At 38.4% G+C, this 21151-nt stretch overlaps 1 protein-coding gene and 1 long non-coding RNA gene across 2 annotated transcripts; one reads left to right on the forward strand and one right to left on the reverse strand.

The window, feature by feature from the left end:
• Positions 1–1631: 1631 nt before the first annotated feature.
• On the reverse strand, positions 1632–3789 carry LOC133721795 (pectinesterase-like). The gene has a single exon (XM_062148519.1). The coding sequence runs from the start codon at positions 3541–3543 to the stop codon at positions 1792–1794; it is 1752 nt and encodes a 583-aa protein (XP_062004503.1). The 5' UTR covers positions 3544–3789; the 3' UTR covers positions 1632–1791.
• Positions 3790–18907: 15118 nt separating this feature from the next.
• On the forward strand, positions 18908–20806 carry LOC133719866 (uncharacterized). The gene is made up of 6 exons (XR_009851509.1): positions 18908–19373; positions 19507–19571; positions 19673–20070; positions 20335–20411; positions 20511–20558; positions 20676–20806. It is a non-coding gene; the product is annotated as an uncharacterized LOC133719866 (long non-coding RNA).
• The last annotated feature ends 345 nt before the right edge of the window (positions 20807–21151 follow it).

Genomic DNA, 21151 nt, shown 5'->3' on the forward strand with positions numbered 1-21151 from the left:
CTTGCTGAACTTAATGAAAGGGCTGACCTATTTCGATAAAAAAAAAAACATATGGACTATTCAGTTTTAATGTCTCTATGAGTATTTTTTTTGGCAAAATTTTCGACAAAAAATCATTAAGATATTTAACTAGATCAGATCAATGAATAAACCAAATATATTCAACTAAAACCATTCACGTTCATAATGATAAATTATGATTATGAATGACTTAATGATTTTGAATTTAATTAAAAATTTGCATACGTAATCTAGCTACTCATGTGAAAAATATATTAAACTTGAGATCTTATCTATTAGGGTGCGGCTATTGCCACCCTATCATTTACTTTGTTCACCCTACTTGTTCATTACACCCTACATTTTAATTTCAATTATTAAATTTACTTATCTAACCCATTTCTCTTTCTAGAAATATCCTTATATGACATATCCAATTAAAAAAGAATTTTTTTAACGAAAATCTCTCATTTAATTTATATCAATAACAAAACTAAAATATATTAAAGTTTTCTAATAAAATCATAATTTGACTTACTTCCATTTTTTTTCTTTCAATTTCAATGTTCGTCTATTTCAATCTATATAAAAATATTAGTAAGTTAACAACTATGAGCAATGAAGAAAATATTGATTTTTTTTTTTCGTGTTTTAATTTTTTACTTTAAGTGTTCATAAAGAATATTGCAAAGATTTTGATGAAGTTAACACTAATGGTTTTGTGAATTGAATAACGAATTAACCATGAGGAGAGAACAAAAAGACAAAAAAAAAGTAATAAATTCAAATTTGGGTGGAGAAGAAAAAGATTAATGTTATCCAATGAGAAATTAAGTAGTCTTTGTATTTAATTAACTGATTATGTATTTAGTTTTCTTTACAAATTTAGATTTTAGAAAATTAGTGTACTTATTAGTCATTTTACATTTGGGTAATATAGTCTTTCAATAATTCAAATGTTAATTTGTAGGGTGATCGAACTAAGAAAATAGTAGGGTAACAACTGCAAGTGGCCTAGTGGTTTGTTGCCTAGTTGGGTGTGCTCTCCAACCTAGGTTCGAACCCCGAAGCTGTCAAAGTGGCCAGGCACTGTGCTGGAATGTACAGTTGGAGCATTTCACATGCGCCGAAGGGTTTATCTTGGGCCCAAGAAGCATTTGGGTTCCTCTTGACAAAGTCAAAAAAAAAAAAAAAAATAGTAGGTGGCAATAGCCACACCCTATCTATTATTGTAGAAAAAGAGCATTGAACGAAGTTCAAAAAACTTGTGCAAAATACGAAAAATTATGTGGCTGAGATAAGAGGGTCCACTTTGCTAGTCGAATTAGCAAAATACACGTTGAACAGGAAAAATGTTATACCAACCATGAAGCTCAGTCACTAGCTTTGGTCATTCTTCAACAGGAACCCTCCAAATTCTCGTAGAAAGAGTCCATAAATGTCCAAGGCCTTTCTCCCCGAAATGATCACTAATAAGCCCTACAATTAATAGAACTAATTAACAATCTCCACGGGTAAGAACTACTAACCGTCTGCATGGGAATATAATTAAGTTCAAACCAGGCAGGGCCTAGAGTACTGATGCAAAGGATTGAAAAGAGTTTTAGTCTCAACTTTGGCTATAAATAATGTGCATGCATGGGTGACAAATTAGTATACTAAATTAATTAATGTAATTAATTAACTTAACTTAATTTACATGGTCATATACATATATACGAGCTACTGTACGTAACTGTGCCACATATGACTGATCTCTACGCATCTGTTCTTTTCTTCTCTCTCAGTTAACTAAGCACGTTCGAAGCCAGGTAAGTAAGGAATAGTAGCCTGCTTCAACCATGTGTCTGGTAGTAGCATGCTATCGACGGTAAATTTCGCAGCTGTATTCCTATCCATCTCGCCAGTGAAGCCGCCCTTTGCCCATTTCACCCTGTTGGCTAAGTTGGCACCAGGTCCCTTGTTCTTGAACTCACCAAAGTAGGCGTGTTCGGTGTTGAAGTCCTTACCGTCCCATGCGACAACCCCTTCAGGTCTGATAAAGTCAGCCATGGAGCACTCCATGAACGCAGCCCTAGCGTAGGTCTTCCATGGCCTCCCCAAGTATGTTCTCACTTCGAACCTCGTGGGGAAGAGTGCCTCCTCGGGCACGATCCTGCAGTTGTGGAGCACGGTAGCCCCGACTTCGTGTGCGGTTTGTTGCCCTGGAGCGGTGATGAAGGCTTGGTTCTGGTGCGGGAGGGACGACTTCCTCACGATGATTAAAGAGTTTTGGATGACCACTCGAGCATCCCCGAAGATATAATCCACGTGTCCTGAAATGACGCAGTTCCTATAGAACTGACGTCCAATATTCATGTACAAGGTGTCTTGGTATCCACTAATTCTGCTGTTGAAGATGCTAATCATGTCGCCGGAAGTGCGAAGAGCCACGGCGGGTCTTGCTTCCGGACCGGCGGTGTTGGTGAATCCCATTGACCTCCCAATAAATCCGTTAGCGTACACTTGGAAGGTGCCGCTCGTAGATATTTTATCTCCGGTGTTCGCCTCTCCCTTGTCACCAGTGATGATGGTGGCTCTGGGGCCATCACCATACATGTATATGTTGGGCATCTTTTTGTTTATGATGACAGTCTCCTTGTACACTCCCTTCTTCACATAGATAACGAAGCGTCCTTGGTTGCCCTTAGGGTACGCCATGAGTGCCTCGTTAATGGTCTTGTATTGCCCGCTGCCATCTTGAGCTACAACAACATTGGGCGCAATCCTGCCATTGTCTTGCTTAGCCATAAGCTTACGGTCTGCGCTGGGCATCCAGCTTGGGAACCCATCTTTGGGGATATCCGCCTCTAGAGTTTCACCCATAAGCCGCCTGCTGTTGCTGGCTTTTTCAATGATTGCCTTCTCATTTAGCTTGACGCCAAACCATCCGAGGATGTTAGAAATCTGTCCCATAATGGCCAGAGCGTTGTCGGTGATTGCGGTAATGTCATCTATGGGTCCTTTCATTGCCTCCGAAGCCTTAGGGTCGTCATCTCCCATTACATCCCTGCATGTTCCGGCATAACTGTTCACACTACCGATCCAGATTTTCAGCTCCAAGGCGCGGTCTGTCATGGTGTGCAACTCAGCATCACCGACGAATGAGACCAAGGCCTGTAGCTCCTCACGGGCTTCTTTCATTAGGTCCTTGCACTCCTCAATGGACTTCTTGACTCTGGTGCCATTTTTGGCGTCAACCAAGAGAGACTCTGTCATGTCGAAGGATTTCTGAGCCTCTGCGGAGATGGAAAGCAATGCAGCCTTCATGTAGTCCTTGAAACCAGCGCTGCTGTTTTGAGCCACCGGGCTAAGAGATTGCTGACACTCCGCCCGGTGGTCTGTATAATCACACATTTGGTTCACCAGCTTCATCTGCGCCGATAGGCTCTCATGTCCTGGCTTCTTGGAATTGTTGTGAATAACTACGGCCACCACTCCGATAGCCACCCCCACCACAAGTATAAAGGATATCCCCGATATAAGTACTTTCTTGGCTACCATTATTATTCTTGTTCTTCTTCTTCCTCCTGTTTTTTTTTTTTTTTTTTTTTTTTTTTTTTTTTTTTTTTGTGGGTTGGGGTGTTTTGCTACAAACGACGGTCTGCCAGTTTTTCCCTCCTATCGCTTTCTTCCCTGCTCGATTGTAAGGGACCGGAGTGGCTAGGGATTTATTCCTAGCTAGAGAGAGTAATATAGAACTACCCTTAGTTACTTTATTTTTCCTGAATTTTTTTTTTATCTAACCTCTACTACGAGGAAGAAAAGAGTATGAGATCGGATTATATAGTGCTTTACCATTTCCCCAAATTAGAATATTTAGGATGTTAAGTTTGCATGGTTGACCGATCTTTGAGTTTAGATTCATATGGTTGCTGACTTAGGCAACTGAAAGACCACAACATCCCTAAACTTGGAGCCTCATCCATTTGTTACTATTTTTGGCATCTAGATCGATCATAACTCTCGTATATGCAGTCTCCAGTTTAGTTCAGTTTTTTTCTGTGTTGTCATTGGGACTTTCATAGTCGGATCACAAGCTAGCCCACGGGTTTTGCAGTAACAAAATTAACAAAATATAATTGGGAAAAGTAGGAGACTACTCCACCATTAGATTACATCTAAGAGTGGTTGAGAGCATAATTTTCTTGGTCAGTTACTAACAAGATGAACATTATTGCCGCAAAAAATACTTCAACTAGCCCAATGAACCGTTTTCTAAAACTAAACTGAGAAACAATAAGTTGTTATGTAATTAAGAAACAAAAATTGGTTTCCTCAAAAGAGAAAATTAGTGCACATTTGAGGGCAATGATATAGGACCTCAATGAGGCCTAAGATTTGTGGCCTCAATCCTAGGTGTCAAGCCATGTCACCTATACACCTCACTAATTTGTCAAATCATGTCATGTCATTCTTGAATAAAAAGACTATCTTATCCTTTCAAAATCTAATAGCTCTAAATTATTTTAGTTTTCTTCTAGAAAAAATATATTATTTTATTTTTTTATTTTTCTTTTTTTATTATATATATAATTAGTCTAAAAAAATTTATATTTATATATATATATATATATATATATATATATATATATATATGTTGTTGAATATATAACGGCTCTAAATTATTTTGACTTTCTTCTAAAAAAAATATTGTTTGGTTTTTTTTCCTTTCTTTCTTTTTCATTATTTTGGATTTTTTTTCATTATACATATTCAAAAAAAAGTATGGGTATATATATATATATATATATATATATATTAATATCGTAATTATAATCTATGAAATCTGGTAAATTGAAGTAATATTTAAATCTTTTAATAAATAAATTTAATAAAATTAATGGAAGATTAGTTATCTTACATTAACAAGTTAATTTGAAAAGTCAAAAATTAAATTGGATTCACAAAAATGGAAAGAAAATGTATTTAAATCGTAATTTTAACTCATAAAATCCGGTGATTGAAAACCTAGATATCTGAAAAGAAATTGCTTAATATGGAATACAATATATTGCACATGAGGAAATTAATTTTTGAAAGTATACTTGTTTTGTTGATCCCAAATTTTCAACAGACAATAATGATTTTTAAATGTGAATGATAGCTTCTATTTTAGTGTAAATATGTCATTAGAAAAAGTTCTCAGTGAACTCTACTTGTTCATTATTAGCTACTCAGTACTTTTTTGTTCGTATAAGACATGTTAGTACTTAGCTGACTTTCAATTTCAATGTGAATGATATATGGCTTCAATTTTAGTGTGAATATGTTATTAGGGAAAGATTCCCCGTTGAACTTTACTATTGGCTACTTAGTACTTACTTGTTCGTGCAAGACACACGCTTATTTTAAGTTTCAATGGATGATGGCTTCTATTTTAGTGTGAATATGCCATTCGGGAAAAGTCTCCAGTAAACTTTACTGGCTCATTATTAGCTACTTAGTACTTATTGTTCGTGTAAGACATGCTAGCTAACTTTAAATTTCGGTGTGGATGATGACTTCTATTTTAGTGTAATTATGCATTAGGAAAAGGTCCCCAGTGAACTTTACTAACTCATTATTGGCTACTTAGTACTTATTTGTTACTGTAAGACAATGTGGATAATGACTTCTATTTTAAGGTAATTATGTCATTAGGAAAAGATCCTCAGTAAACTTACTAGCTCATCATTGGCTACTTAATACTTACTTGTTCGTGCAAGACATGTTAGCTCTTTCAGTTTCAGTAGATGATGGCTTCTATTTAAGTGTGAATATGCCATTAGGTAAAGGTCTCCAGTGAACTCTACTAGCTCATCATTGGCTACTTAATACTTACTTGTTCGTGCAAGACATGTTAGTTCTTTCAGTTTCAGTAGATGATGGCTTCTAGGTAAAGGTCTCTAGTGAACTCTACTAGCTCATCATTGGCTACTCAGTACTTATTTGTTACTGTAAGACATGTTAATTAGCTGACTTTAAATTTCAGTCTGGATGATGATTTCTATTTCAGTGTAAATATGCCATTAGGGAAAAGTCCCCAGTAAACTTTACTGGCTCATTATTAGCTACTTATTACTTATTTGTTCGTGTAAGACATGTTAGCTGACTTTAATGTTAATGTGGACGATGACTTCTATTTTACATGCACCTTCCTTAATTGCACTTTTTCTTTGATTATTGTTGTGTTATACACCTATTGTTCATTGAATTTCTACATAGTATTAATAACCATGTAAAAATAAACGAACAGTTGTATTAATGAAGTCTCACTTGACCTTTAAGGAACACTTCCTAATGTTGCGTTTGGTTGAGACAATATTAAATTATCGAGAAATTTTGAAATGATGGAATCTAGAATCTTATCATTCGATCAATTTATTAATGATATTTTCTTACCTCTTCAATTACCAGATTTCATAGGTTTTAATTACGATTTCAATACATTTTCTTTCCATTTTTGTGGATCCAAATTAATTTTTGACTTTTCTAATTAACTTGTTTTTTTTTTAAATAAGGGCCAGTACGGCTGCCCTCAAGCCTTTACCATTAATGAAATCATAGAATACGCACTAATAGTCTAATTAACTTGTTAGTGTAAGGTAAACTAATAATCTTCCATTAATTTTATTAAATTCATTTATTAAAAGAGTTGAATATTACTTCAATTTACCAAATTTGATGGGTTATAATTAAGCTATTAATATATTTTCTTTCCATTTTTGTGGAATCAATTTTAAATTTGACTTTTTTTTAATCAATTTTTTTTTTAATTTTGTGGGTTAGAATTATGACATTAATATATATATATATATATATATATATATATATATATATATATTTATACTATATTAATTCTACATTGAATATATATATAAATTTTTCTGTACGAATTATATATATACATATATATATATATATATATATATATTTATACACACAAACACATATTTGTATATAATTTTTTTTTGACGAATTATATATAAATATATATATATATATATATATATATATATATATATAAAACGAAAAAAAGAAAAAAAAAACCAAAATAATATATTTTATTTTTAGATGAAAACCAAAATAATTTTGAGCCATTAGATTTTGGAATGATAAGATTGTCTTTTTACTCAAGAATTACATGGCATGATTTGACAAATAGGTGATGTGTGTAGGTGAGATGACATGACACCTAGGATTGAGGCCACAAATCTTAGGCCTCATTGAGGCCACAAATCATTTTCCTTATAAAATATACTTCTGTTTTATCATTTATTTGTAGAAAATTCTTTTACAATATATAAAAAGGGGAGACCGATTACGTACCATAACTCCAAAAATATATTAGATATTTCGATTCACTGATTCCAATGATCAGTATGGGTTTGTAATTTTGGTTCACTATTCGATCTATACCGCTTGATTATGGAATTAACATAGAGATATATGATCAGTATGGGTTTGACGTATTTTTATTTTTTTTTAATATCATTTTACCCTCACCCATATGTTACTTAGAGAGAGAGAGAGAGAGAAAATGGAAAAGAGAGAAACCACAGGAGACTTCGCCGGAGCCCCGTCACCGGTCGTTGGATTTCGGCCACCAGCTGCCGCCAACCGGACTTTCTTGAAAACCTTACCGGAGGTCTCCAAAGAGGTCGTCGAAGATCTCATAGGTCACTGGAAAGGTTTATTGCCCCCAATAGACGTCTATTGCCCCCCAATAGCCCTGTATTACAAGATAATAAAACTTTTTTTTTTCTTTTTTTCTTTCCTTCCGTCCACCAGTATACTAAAAAAAAAAACATTGATTTGGGCACCCACACATCTTCTCCGACTGTGAGACGTGAAGACCTGGACCTTTCTCACCGGCGAGTCAAGTTGGGGCAGCTCCTCGACCCGGTCAGACGTTCAAGGGCCCACCAGTAAATGTCCGAAAAGAGCCCCATTGTCGATTGCTCACGCGGTAGTGACAGCGCGAGCCAGGCGGTGTGTCGTCGAAGCGAAAACTGGACGACTCGAATTGATCAGAGGTCGACAACTCGAAAGCCTTGAGTCGGTGCCAGAGCCACGACGCCGGAACTTCCTCCGCCGCTAAACCTTCTCTGCCGCCTCTGCAGTGCGATGGATTAAAGTGAGCGTCTGAATTATGCCCGCCTCTGCCGCCGCGGTCCCAGTCCTTCACCGGAGAGGGGGGCAAAGAGAGAGAGAGAGAGAGTGTGTGTGCTGCAGATCAGTGAGAGAGGAGAGAGGCCCTCTTGTAATTAATTACTTAATTAAGGAGAGGGCAAAACTGTCATTTTTTTTAAACAGGGTAAGTGTGAATAAAAATCTATTGCTGAGGTAAGTGGGATAGTTTTTGTTCATTTTGGTGCTTTGGGTCAAGGACCCTATTTAAAATGGTTTCCAAACCTAGTTGGGGTAGAGCAATAATGAACAGCAAGGATGAGATCTCACCCCTATAATAGTTTGGATGTAGGTACTGTGTACGAGAATGAGATCATTAGATGGACACCGGGTATGACTCTAAAATTAATATGAATTGTCACTACCGAAGATTGTTTCGCTTGACCAGGTTGTCATTTACTTTATTTTTTTTCGTTACTTGTTCAAGATTAATTATGTATTTGTTGTAATAGGTAAGTAGTAGTAGTAACGCCCCAAACTGCACATCACCAGCTTGAGTACATTACAGTGCCGCGAGTCTCTAAGACGTAAACCAAAAATTCGATTTACATTCTAGAAATTCGCTAGGCAAATTTGTTTAAAATAAATTTGTCGCAAAATGCACAATGGAAACTTTTAAAACTCTTTTGAGGTGAAAACCTTTTTAAAACTTTAAATTCAAATGTTCATCCAGGACTTATGTTCCAAACAATCGAGAAAAAAGGATTAAGCATGCAACAAACAATTTTCAACAAGTTCCGGAAATACAACTTTTAGATTCAAGGATAAGATTTGAAACCCAGAACCTGGTTTCAGTAAAAATGTATTATCGAAATCCGCACACCCAGCTCCGTCCGCTCCAATCCTGTTACCAGTGCACATTTGTTACGTCTCATACCTCACTTTTATTGTTTACTGGTCATCGGAGAATTCACTATAAATAGCAACTTTCACCAAGGTAACTTCCCATTTTTTCGGAAATTACCCAAAGTCAAACTGAGACCCGATTTTCTCATCTCGACCCGAAACAAAACCCAGCGGGTTCGCCGCTGTCCGGCCACCCCAGGCCGCCAGACCAATCGCGTTCGGCACGCCTCTCGACCTAGCCCATGGCCACCATCAGCTCCGGTTTGTATGTGAGGAAGAGAATCGAAGAAAAAGCACCAAAGTAGACCTGAATAGTTGTAATACCCGAGGTATTGAAAAAAAGAAAGAAAAAAAATATATATTTAATAATAGGGTAATAATAATAATGAATTATTGTAATATTCAGTGATATAGTGGGAGTTAGTTATATTCATTAAGTTGTTTGGAATGTATTATAAAGTGAAATTTATATTTAAAGATTTGAGATCAAACTACACAATTTGATAAGTTTGTGAAAAACCTTCGTGAATTTTCTAGACAACCGATCTATTTATTACAAATAGAGGAAATTTGAAGGTAAAGAAAGAAATAATTGAAAGTTTATAAATAAAAATGATGTGATCTGAGCCATTAATAATAATACCATTTAATCAAACCGTCCATTTGTATCTATAAATACATGATACAACCTCCCAGAAAGGGGAGGAGGATTCTTTCAGGTTCTGGAGAACTCTATGTCTCAGAACTGTTTATCTCCTTCTTTCCTCGGCATGTCTATCAATTTGGCTCCTACATTATGATCGAAAACCAGATTTTTCCTTCTCTCTTGCTGATCTATCCCTGCCTCTCCTCTCACCATCACACGTTACCAGTTAGTTTCTCTAATAGTTGCTGACATCTCTCAACCAAAGGTTTGGAAAATCAATTACCGGAGACGGGTGATCGAGGCCTGAAAATTCTTGGCGGTTTTCAACATATATCCTTTTACAGTGGCTCCTGTTGAAAATAACTGGGGAGCAAGGGCAAGGTATGAAACTCTGTCTAATCATTGCGCTAGTATAATTTGATTTAGTCTAAAAAGGGTGTTAAAAAAAAACTGATGTATTTGGATGAAATTCTTTAATCCACAAAATGAATTCGGATTGTTTTTCTTTATTAATCCGGATTGGGATGTTACAATAGTCGACCTGGTTCGATAGCTAGATTCCTGCCACTTCTGGCTGCGCCATCACCCATATCTTGAAGTTCTCTCCGCCCTAGTTCGAACCCACTCAATCACCAGCTTCGATTCGCTCGAAGAAGGAAGAATCGACGATCGGAAGGAATTTTAGGGATTTTGAGGTTTCGAGGTAATTTTTGAGCTATACACCTAAAATTGATCGATTTTGTAGTTGAGAAAGTTGTTGTGGATGTTGTGAGGAACATTTTGATGTAGGTGGCGAGACCAAATTTGGGGGTCGGAGATGGTGGCTCAAGGGGCCAACACGCTGCCACAGTTGATGGTGCATGGGAGTGTGTGGGGCCGATTTTGGCCTCCTATTTTGGTTGGTTGAGTTCCTTGTGGCATGTAGAACTTGTGATATGAGTTTGGTGGAAATCGGAGGAAGTTTGGTATCGCTTGGGAATTTGCAAAGTTTCGGGTGTTGATTTCCGGAGATCCTACCGTTGGATTTCCTTCATTTATGTTCTAGAAAGCTAGAATTGATGAAACGATATTGTGGGTGAAGTTTGGTCTGATTCCAAGGAGTTTGGGAATGTGTAGGTTTCGAAGGGTCAAAGATATCGAGTTTTTGGTTTATTTATTATGAAGTTATTTCGGACTTTCTGTTCGGTCATTTAAGATGTATTGTTGTGCACCTGACGACATATCGAGCCACTGCTTGATGAGGAAACCTTTATACGTGACTGCTGACGTTGTACTGTGAGTGGACTTTGGTTTTAAATGATGCAAGCGACTATTTCCGAATTTATGATTTATTTAATTATCGTTTCATTTATTAAGCATTGATTGGTTTCGGATATTATTTGGTTTGAATTATATTTCGAGTATATGATTTGATTTCGGAATTTGATTTCTAGTTATCTCGTGAATTGCTTTCGGAGAAATATTAATTGTGATTTATTTCAATGTTGACTTCCGGGAAAGATTTTGTTTTACCATTTGTGTGACCTTAAGCTTTCGATGATTTATTTTCGATGATTGGTCATTATTTGAATTTTTGATTTGTAATTTAATCTCACTATTTATTATCGATTTGTGATTATTTTGATGTGTGAGACACATCGTTGATTTAATAGAATTATCATGAGATTCTCCTAGTACGGTTGGTAATCGTACTCATGATTTCTTTTGCAAGATTTTGGGGAAGCTTTATGGATTTTTTTTTTTTATGGATTTATATTGGTTTTCCAACGTTTTATTCGCCATACTTGGGTTGCTTTATTTTAGTTCTCCTCCTCACGTGAGTTGCAGTCGAGGCTCCTCCTCACTTACTTTGTGTAAGTGGGTCTAAGTCGAGGATAGAGCTTGGGAGGCTCCTTTGTTATATGGTGATATTATCTTCCCCAAACCTTATGTTTTTATACTTAACCAGCGGGGCTGCTTGTTTTACGAGATTTCTGATTTAAAGGAAAATATTTCTAAACGTTGCATGCATCGCAGTTTTTAAGTTTAATTATGTGGGAAAGTATTAAAGTTTATCATTTAAATTATCTTGATTATTTATTTTTGTCCACTCACACTAACGTGTTTTTCAATACTTTCCCCTCGGCCCTTCAGCTTCAGATGCCCAATTTGCAGGCTAAATCAGTTGAGGTCCGGCGTACTTGGAGTTGAGGCATAGTTGTCACTGCTTCCACATTGTAGGATTTATCGCTCCTTTACTTTTTTATTTTGTTTTCTTATATACTTGTGTATTAGATTGCTCTGATAATCTGTGGGTTAAATATTCTTAAGTTGAGACTTGAGTTGTGTTGTGGAGTTTGTTGTGAATGGGGGAGCAGGGTGGCTCCAGGAGAATAAGGTTGGTTTGTTAGATGTGTAAATGCAGTGGTGGAGGGAGAAAAGAAATATATATGTATGGGGGCCAAAAAATTTAACATGAATACATTGTAGAACATCAATACATCATAATCCTACCAGTAGAACAAAGGGGAAATGATCATTTACCCAATTTTAGCTTAAAAATTGCCCACTTACCCAAACACTCTAAGAGATTGCTCACTTACCCAAACACTCTAAGAGATTATTTCCCTAATACCCAATTAAGTATTTTTTAATTCATTTTTATTTATTTTTGGGACAATTTTGCCCTCTCCTTTTTTGTCACTTAGAGAAATAAGTCATTGGAAACCTTGCTTGACTCCGGTACTGGCTGACTCCGGTGACTGGTGACCCGACTCCGGCGACCGGTCACTGGAATCCGGCTACCGTACTGGTGACCGGATTCCGGCGTCTGAATTTATTGCCCTCTAATAATACCCAGTAACCATATTATTGCCCCCCAGTAATCATATTATTGCCCCCCAATAATCATATTATTGCCTCCAATAATGATATTATTGCCCTCCAGTGAATTGCATAAACTCCCAAAACCAAAATGAATACACTACAGACACAATTGATCAATTTATATGCATATTATTGCCCCCCAATACTCATATTATTGCCTCCTAATAATCTTATTATTGCCCCGCAATAGACATGTATAACTACTCAATAAAACTTTTTTTTTCATTCTTCTTTCTTCTTTCCTTATAAGCCTTCTGCCAAATTTACCAAAAAATAATAATAATAATAATAGTTGCCGCAATGGATAGAAAGAGGGCCATGAAAATAATACTTGCATAGTTGCTATGACTACTCCTCTGACCGCCACGTCATCATTCTCCTTCTTATTCATCATCGTCTCCATCAACATCTCCGTCTCCATCTCTCTCTCTTCCATTTTCAAACCCCACCAGAATCCCCCAACCCTAGAGCCCAACACGACCCTAGATCCTCGTCCCCAAAACTATGCCGTCCGATTCGTCGAGTACAAGAAGTGGGAGGATCTGAAATCGAGTGTGTCGGCGGAGGGATCGGACTGGATCGACAGGAACAATCTGGCCAAGGATTACCTGACGGATTTCGGATTGGTCCGGATTGACCTCGCCTGTGAGACGCCTGGAGGTTGCCGGACGACCTGGAGGAGGCTTTTCTGAGAGGAGAGAGAGAGAGTCTGGCAGTCGGCCGGAGGTAGAGAGAAAGAGAAACTGGAGGTGGAGATCGGGGAGAGAGAGAGAGTCTGAGAGATGAGTTTCAATTTAATTAATAGGGGCAAAACTGTCAGCAGATGTTAGAGTGGGTAAATGGGGTTAAAAAACTCTTAGTGGAGTAAGTGGGAAATTTTTAAGCTGAAATTGGGTAAGTGGTCACGGCCCCTAGAACAAAATCATGAATTCAATTCACACTGTTCTCAATAGGAAATATACAAGAACAGAGCAGAATAAAAACAATAAAAAAACAAACAAACAAATTAATCAACCCGAGTCACAATCAAACAATAGATAACTAAAATTCCATATGAATTTCGTTATCATAGATGCTGGACGGATCAACAAAGAGATATTGATATCTGGGGTTTGAAAAACGAAGTCATCGCAGCAAGCCAGCAATATCAGTTGGTTATTGACTTTGCGTGCTTTGATAGTTGAGTTTTGATCATATATGCTGAATGGGGTGCACAAGAAGCTTCGTACTCTCTTTTTTCTTGTTTTGTCCGTTGTTTTGTGGGTATTGTGATTTGTGGACCTGCTGATATATTTGCTCTAGCCATCATATGTTTTGTGGGTTGTGGATTGTGGGAACACAATATATATATATATATATATACAGGCCCGATCACAGGCGGACGTCCGCACTGTCTCTAAAGTGCGGAAGTCGACGCAGCAGCAGCTTCCAGGCGGCGACGGCGGCGCGCGGCTTGCAGGAGGGAGGCCAGAGGCATCCCTGACTGTTCTGGGCAGCGATCGAGGTCGGAGGAGATCGAGGTTGCACGTTCTGGGCAGCGGCCGGACCTGCAACTGCAAGGTTCTGGGCAGCGCCGCAACCTCGTCGTCGGCGACTCCACCCGACTGCAGACCGGCTTGTCAGACCCCTAGCCCCCCTCCGGCAAGCCCCGTCGCGCCGTCGAAGCTTGATCGAGGCCAGAGGAGCGACGTCCGCACTTTTTCTGGGTTGCCGACGTCCGCTCTCGAACGGCTCCGTATATATATATATATATATATATATATATATATGTTGTTAACATTGCTGGTTGATGGGGGCAAATCGTATAATTGTGAGATAAGTGTCATAATCTCAATGGGGCAGTGACCCTCACTTGTCCTGAACTGCCTTCGCTACTGTGTAAACATGTGTTTTCTACAGGTTTTGGGTAGTCCATTTTAGGGGTGACTCTGTTGAACCAAACTTTTCCTGGTTTGACGACGACTAACTATTCGTCCAACCAACTTTTCCTGATTTGACCAAGTTTGACCAATCACGGCTAATGACCACAAGTTCCGACTTAATTTCATTTCAACTTGGTTGCATCCAAGACTACTACTAAGGACACCCACCAAATTCCGGATTCTTATCAAAACTAATTCTCATATGTTAATAGTAATGCCATTTCGATTTAAATCCAGAATTTAACATTTCCTTCACTATACCAATTCTCATATGTTATGATCATGTAGCATTTCCTCGACCAAATTTCATATTTTCAAGTTCTCAATACAACAGCTAATCCCAGCGTAACCGATTAAAATTCAATAGAGCCAATGATGAGCATATATCCATAAACCCATTCCACAATTTATAACTAGTGATCCAAGAACGATACCAAGTCCAATTCATCGTTCTCATAACATGATTCACAGTAAGCATGTAAATAGAGGAAATCAATTCCAGCAGTTAACTACGCAAGTGAAGTGAATCCCCAGAACTCTCAAACAACTTCCCAACTAACCATGTGATCAACAGAACCCCAAATTTGCAGGTACGAACACAGCAAGCCGGAACCAGCTGAATCGATTCTGAGTTGATCAACTCGGCCCAACACTGCGGATTAAGCTTGAACGACCACCCTTCCTAGTCCACGGTTCAGAGTTTCTATCGGAGACGAATCAAAGACTCCAAAATCGTCGCTGGAAACCGACATCACCCAAAAACGCCAATCCATCAGAACTCAACCAAATTTGAAAACTAATTACATAATCAGGTAGAGCATAACGAGGGGATAAATTTTCGTACCACATGCAACTCAATCCGTCGCCGGCAAATGCAGAAAACTCACCGGAGCTGTCGAAGCTTCCGACTATCGATTCTCTCTCCTTGATCCACGATTGGACGAGCGGCGAGTCGAGCAGTGACGGCGAGGTCCAGACGAACTGAACGGTGTCGGTTCGCCGCCCTGAGATGGCCTGGCGTCGAAGTTCCGGCCGGACCGCCTTCCCAGGTTTCCAGGTAGTTTTTCCGGGTCGAGAGCTCTAATTGTTTCTGGAACGATCTGATGCGTCGATCCTATCTCCCCTCTTTTATGCTGTTTATACCTACACTAGCAAGGCTATTTGCTACATCACCAAGCATAATTAACACCTTCTTTGGGACACCCACAAGCCATGGTGAGGCCCAACCGCTACTTGCATCTTGTAGCCCTATGTTCAAGCTACGCTACGGTATCCGGAAGTCGCAAATCCGTCACCGGGAAGCCACCTTTCCGGCCTTGCCAAGTTGCCTCCACAATGTGCATTTCTATACTAGAATAGTTGTTTGCTTGTCCCACATCGAAAACCATGTAAAGGAGATGGCTTCCTTCACCTATAAAAGGAATGCCTCCTCCCACTTAAACACCAATTCCATTACAATCCATCCCATTACATGCTTTGTAATCCCCCTTGGGCCGCAAGGCTAAACACACTAGTATAAGCTTTCAAGTGGACGTAGTCTCCCGCTAAGGCGGAGGCGAACCACTATACATCTCGTGTCAATCTCTCTCTCTCTCTCTCTCTCTCACTTAAGCTAACTAGAGATCTCACGGATCACTAACGTTAACATATGCTCTTCCTTATATGAATTTCAATGGCTCAAATGAATCGTTGGTATTTCTAACGGCCAAGATCGCACCACAATAGTTTCTTTTTAATTAAAATGAATTTCCAAAATTCCCAAACTTCGGAATTTCATAATAAATATTTTGGGTGTAATTTCCACAAGGGAAAATTTTGTAAACAGTACACGAACTAAAGGCCACTAATAATTTCTATACATAAAGTTCTAAACTGAGCATTTCGGTACATGAAATCTGAAGCCCGACACACTATCTAGACACGACGTCACTAACGCTGTTTCATCCTCTGCCACCTGGCATAAATTGAGGGGTAAATTGGTCTCTGTCTCTCTCTTACTCTGGCCACCCATACCTCTCTCTCTCTCTCTCTCTCACACACACACACACCTGCTTGCACAATGCAGCACCACCACCCTTTCATCATCAGTTTCTGCCACATGGATGGACCTTTGCAACCACCTCCTCTCCCGCCACTATCACACCACCATCGTCATTCCGTCCACTCCGTAGTCCACCATCCCCTCATCTTTTTCCCAAAATCCACTCGCCCAAATCCTCCAACTCACCACCTTTTCCGGTCCTCCCCGATCCACTCCGCCACCAAGCCGCCCAAGACCTCGACTGCCACCTCGCCAACCGCCTAGCCACTGCTCCCCGGCCTCTCTGCGCCGTAATTGATTTCCAGATCGGCTGGACCAAGGATCAAAACCTCTAAACAGCTCCACAAGATTTTCTTCTCTATTCCTCAGCTCAAACCCACCTCACTGTAAAGTAACTGCACCCATAAACCCCACAGTCCCAGAAGATCAAAGAGTCCCAGAAGAAAACCAATACTGAAAAATGTGAACTAAGACCCATAAACTAAATCACTTGAAAAAGGTGAAAACTTCAAGACCCAGAAGATCCATACGGCTCCACCTTGGAATCTGGGGCTATTCCAAACACTTTGTGTTCCATTCAATTATACATCAACGTTTAAAGTACCAATCTTGGCCCAAAATATAGATGCATCCATCATAATTAACAATACCCAGTATTGTTTTCCTATTCTCAGAACCATTGCAAACATTGAAAACCAATACACAACCACACCCAGATCACCAAAACATGAAGAACAAAAATAAACCCAGACCTTCAATACTGGAGCGAAATATTCCCAGACCAAATGAAACTGAATAATTGTTGATAGGGGTGAGGTCGTAGACATTCAAGACCACTGGAGTCTCAGAGCTCTTGTTGTTCCGATCAATCCCACCGGCCGAACTCAGCACCGTTGTCCTCCACAAATCTATTCGAAATTCTAATCGGAGGTGGTTGGGTGACTTGGGTCTGTGGAGAGGAGAGAGTCAAAGAGTACTAAATTACCCTTGAACAAATGACTAATGACATAGAATTAACGGCGTTATTAACGTCGTGTACGAATAGTGGGTCAGATTTCAGATTTCGTGTACCAAAATGGTCGGTTTGGAACTTTATGTATAGAAATTATTAGTGGCCTTTATTTAGTGTACTGTTTGCAAAATTTTCCCTTTCCACAAACTCGTTGTGTCACGTGCCCAGTACCATTTTATCTAGTGACATAGTCTCCTCTTCCTAAGTGGGAGGTTGTGAGTTCGACTCAAGAAAAACTAATTGTAGCATTTGAGTTGTTTATCTGATTAAAAAGAAAAACATACTCGTTGTGTCATGTACTTTATTATCGAACTGTTAACTTGAAGATTCCAGTTTGTGAGAATTTTTGAAAATTATTCCCGAGCCTTAAAATAATTACTGATTCCAATAACTCAATCTCGACTAATTACACTTCCACCCCTTAAATATTTTTCGGGGCTCACAGTAGTGTTTTAGGTATGATTTCTTACTCATTCAGCCTTTGTGTGTAGTTTGGATTGTGAACGATTTTGTATTTATTTTAGATTCATCAGTTTAGCCAGAAAACGATTAAAGTAAGGAAGGAGCGTAGAATCAAGAAGAATGACTGGAAAATAAGTAACTTAAGCGTAATGAGGTTACTAGCAGCTGGAATATTCAAGAATATTTGGTTTTGAAAATTCTTCGGGTTGCTCGGTGAAAAGTCATGTTCTGGATTGTGAATCAGCTTGGAGCAATTTTGGCTAAAAATGTCATTTTGAGACGCATGATACCTTTTCGGAATGGGAACGACGAGATCTACAAAACTTAATTTAGTGAGCCCTATCTGATTTAGGCCAAAATACATCGTTTTAAATTATCTAATTCGGGATTTAATATTTTTAAGCTTGTTTTACATTCTTTTTAGGATTCTTTTTATTTTTAGGCTCTTAGTTTTCTTTTTAATTTAGATTCTTTAGGACTCCTTGTTATATCACTACAAAAAATAATTGCAACGGCTACCCCGTTTTGCGTCGGCACCCTTTTGCCGTCGCAAAAAATTGACTTTTTGCTTCGGCAAAATTACGCCGTAGTAAAACTTGCGACTGAGTTGCGACCCCGTAGCAATGGGGTAGCCAAACTTTAATATTTATCTTCGGCGAACGTTTGCAGTCGCAGACTTCTAATAATTGGCGACTGCGTCTAAAATGCCGTCGCAACTAGAGAACAACTACGAGCCCAATTCTCTTATTAAATCTATTTTCTCATAAAAAAAAACCCTAGCCTATTTCTCTCAATCCCTGTTCTCTACCGCATCCCTCTTTCTCTTTCTCTCTGTTGTCGATCTCTCTGAAGCAGATCGGATCGAAACTTCCGGTCGCTGGTCCTCCGTGCTCAGTCTCTCCGCTCAGTCCTCTCTCTCTCTCGCTCAGCGGCTCAGTTGTTGTCGCTCTCTCTCTCTGTTATACATATCACTTTGTCTCAGCGGCTCAGAACCAGATCGGAACCGGCGGCTTCAGCTTCTTCATCGCTCAGTAGCTCTTGCTCTCTCTTTCTCTCTGCGCGCGCGGCTGCTCTGAAGACTGAAACCAGATCTTTCCGAACCAAAAGAAAACCCCCAAAGCCTTCTCTCTCAGCCTCTCTCACATCTAGCCCTAAATCGCTCTTCGTTGGTATGAAATTTCAACCCTTTCAAACTTTAATTGATACGTTTGATTTGCAATTCGCAGTTTTCAACGGAGGAAGATGAACAAAATCTCGACAATTAATTCTTCCTGTTCTAATTTTCTCTCCTGGGCCATTTGATTATATGGCTTTGAAAGTGGGTATCTTGGTTTTGCATCATGGATTGAGATAAGCATACAAAATCAGGTATCTGATGATGTGTTAGAAAATTAATTTCTGCTTTCCACTCGGTTTTGGATTTGGTTCATATATACAGTGCTCCATAGACATCTCTGTATATTAATTTCTAATTATTCTGTATATATATGATTTCATACAGCACTGTCTGGGACAAAATATGGCTTGAAGCAGACACGTGGAAAGTTTGGTCTAGGTGCAAAGATGGTACGCATAGGGAGATATGGTGTATAATTGGGTTAATGTGCTTACCTACTTGATCCTTTTGGTATTGAAGCAAATTTGATAAGATATGTTCACTTATGCAGGCATTAATTTGGTCGAAGATGAGTACAGGGCTTCCTATAGATATCTCTTCATCAATGAAGGGCCTAAGTTATAATTCTTTCTGCAGACTGGATATAGATATTCATCGGTATGACTTAAATATGGTACACGGTCCTGAATATTATATCTATCACATAGGTCCGTATGTGGTTGTACTGTTTATACCATTGTACCATTTATTTGTACCAGGGATCTCTGATGATTTTGACTTTGGCAGTAAAGGAATATAGTTTAAGCTCTTGTTGACTATTATATGGTGTTTCTTTCAACTTTCAGGAACATTCCTCATGTTCATATACATGAAAAACTGGAAAACAAGGATAGGTGGCATGGTGCTGAAATCCAAGTTGTTATTGAGGGAAATTGGACAACTTACCGTGTATGTACTTGATCAGTGGCTCATTTCATGTTGATTCCTTAAGAGCTTCTTTATGGTCTTTATAGTCATTCCTGTAGATAATTGAGGACAGTGCTTTATGAAATCTATCATATGATCTGCATGATATCTTGTGTAAAACAATTGAAGGAGGATGTATATCATATGGAGATTCTGAAGAGCCTTGTGTACTGTTAAAGGTATCTAGCTTTAGAGTCAAATCCTTGTCTGATTTAATGCTTACGTTATAAATATTTGATATTTCAGGTAAAGTGACTCGGTCACCAGCTCGATTATCCTCTATGTATTCTGTGAAGTGCAGTTGTTGGTTTGATATCCACATGGTGATGTCCTTTAGCTGATGAGTATTATCAAATTACTTTATCTAGATAATATTGAAGCCTGTGTATGTGTCCCTAACCTGATTTTTATTTAATGTGCAGAACATTGATAAATTCCCTCTGGTGAAATATCCTGTGCTGGTAATACATGTAAGTACTTGGATATGTTATTCTGCATTTTCTTCTATTGTTGACTACTCAATATAGGGAACTTGTGATTGTTTCTGAACATGTTATTCTTCTAATGCAGAGAAATTATTTTTGCAGGGTTATGTGAACAATTTGATGCAAGGGAGAAGTAACAGCAGTCAATGGAGGAGTTTGTGTAAATTGTTCAGCAGCATTGGGAGTCAGTACAAATCGTCTCGGACAGGAAATCTGTGGCTAAAGATCAATAGGTACAAGAATCTGTCCCTAATACCATCAATGGCCATGAAATTATGGCTGTGGCCATAGGGCATATTTCTAGTAGTGATTGGCATATTTCTGCATATTTACCTTGCTAGCAATCTAATTTCAATTTCATGGTATAATTTCTTCATTTTGTTTCTGTTTTTACTAGCCTTTCTGTTTATATTTTTGAAGTATGTCATTAGTTATAATATCAGTTGTTACGGATTCTGCTTAGTGCTTATTTACTTGGGGTAGATGCCATGGATAATTGATTTAGTGCTGGATGTGTTGGATGAGGAATTTATATATGTTTGAGGTCTTGAATATATAAATTACTGATTATATAAAGT

Source organism: Rosa rugosa, chromosome 7, assembly GCF_958449725.1.
Source record: "Rosa rugosa chromosome 7, drRosRugo1.1, whole genome shotgun sequence".
Taxonomy (NCBI): domain Eukaryota; kingdom Viridiplantae; phylum Streptophyta; class Magnoliopsida; order Rosales; family Rosaceae; genus Rosa; species Rosa rugosa.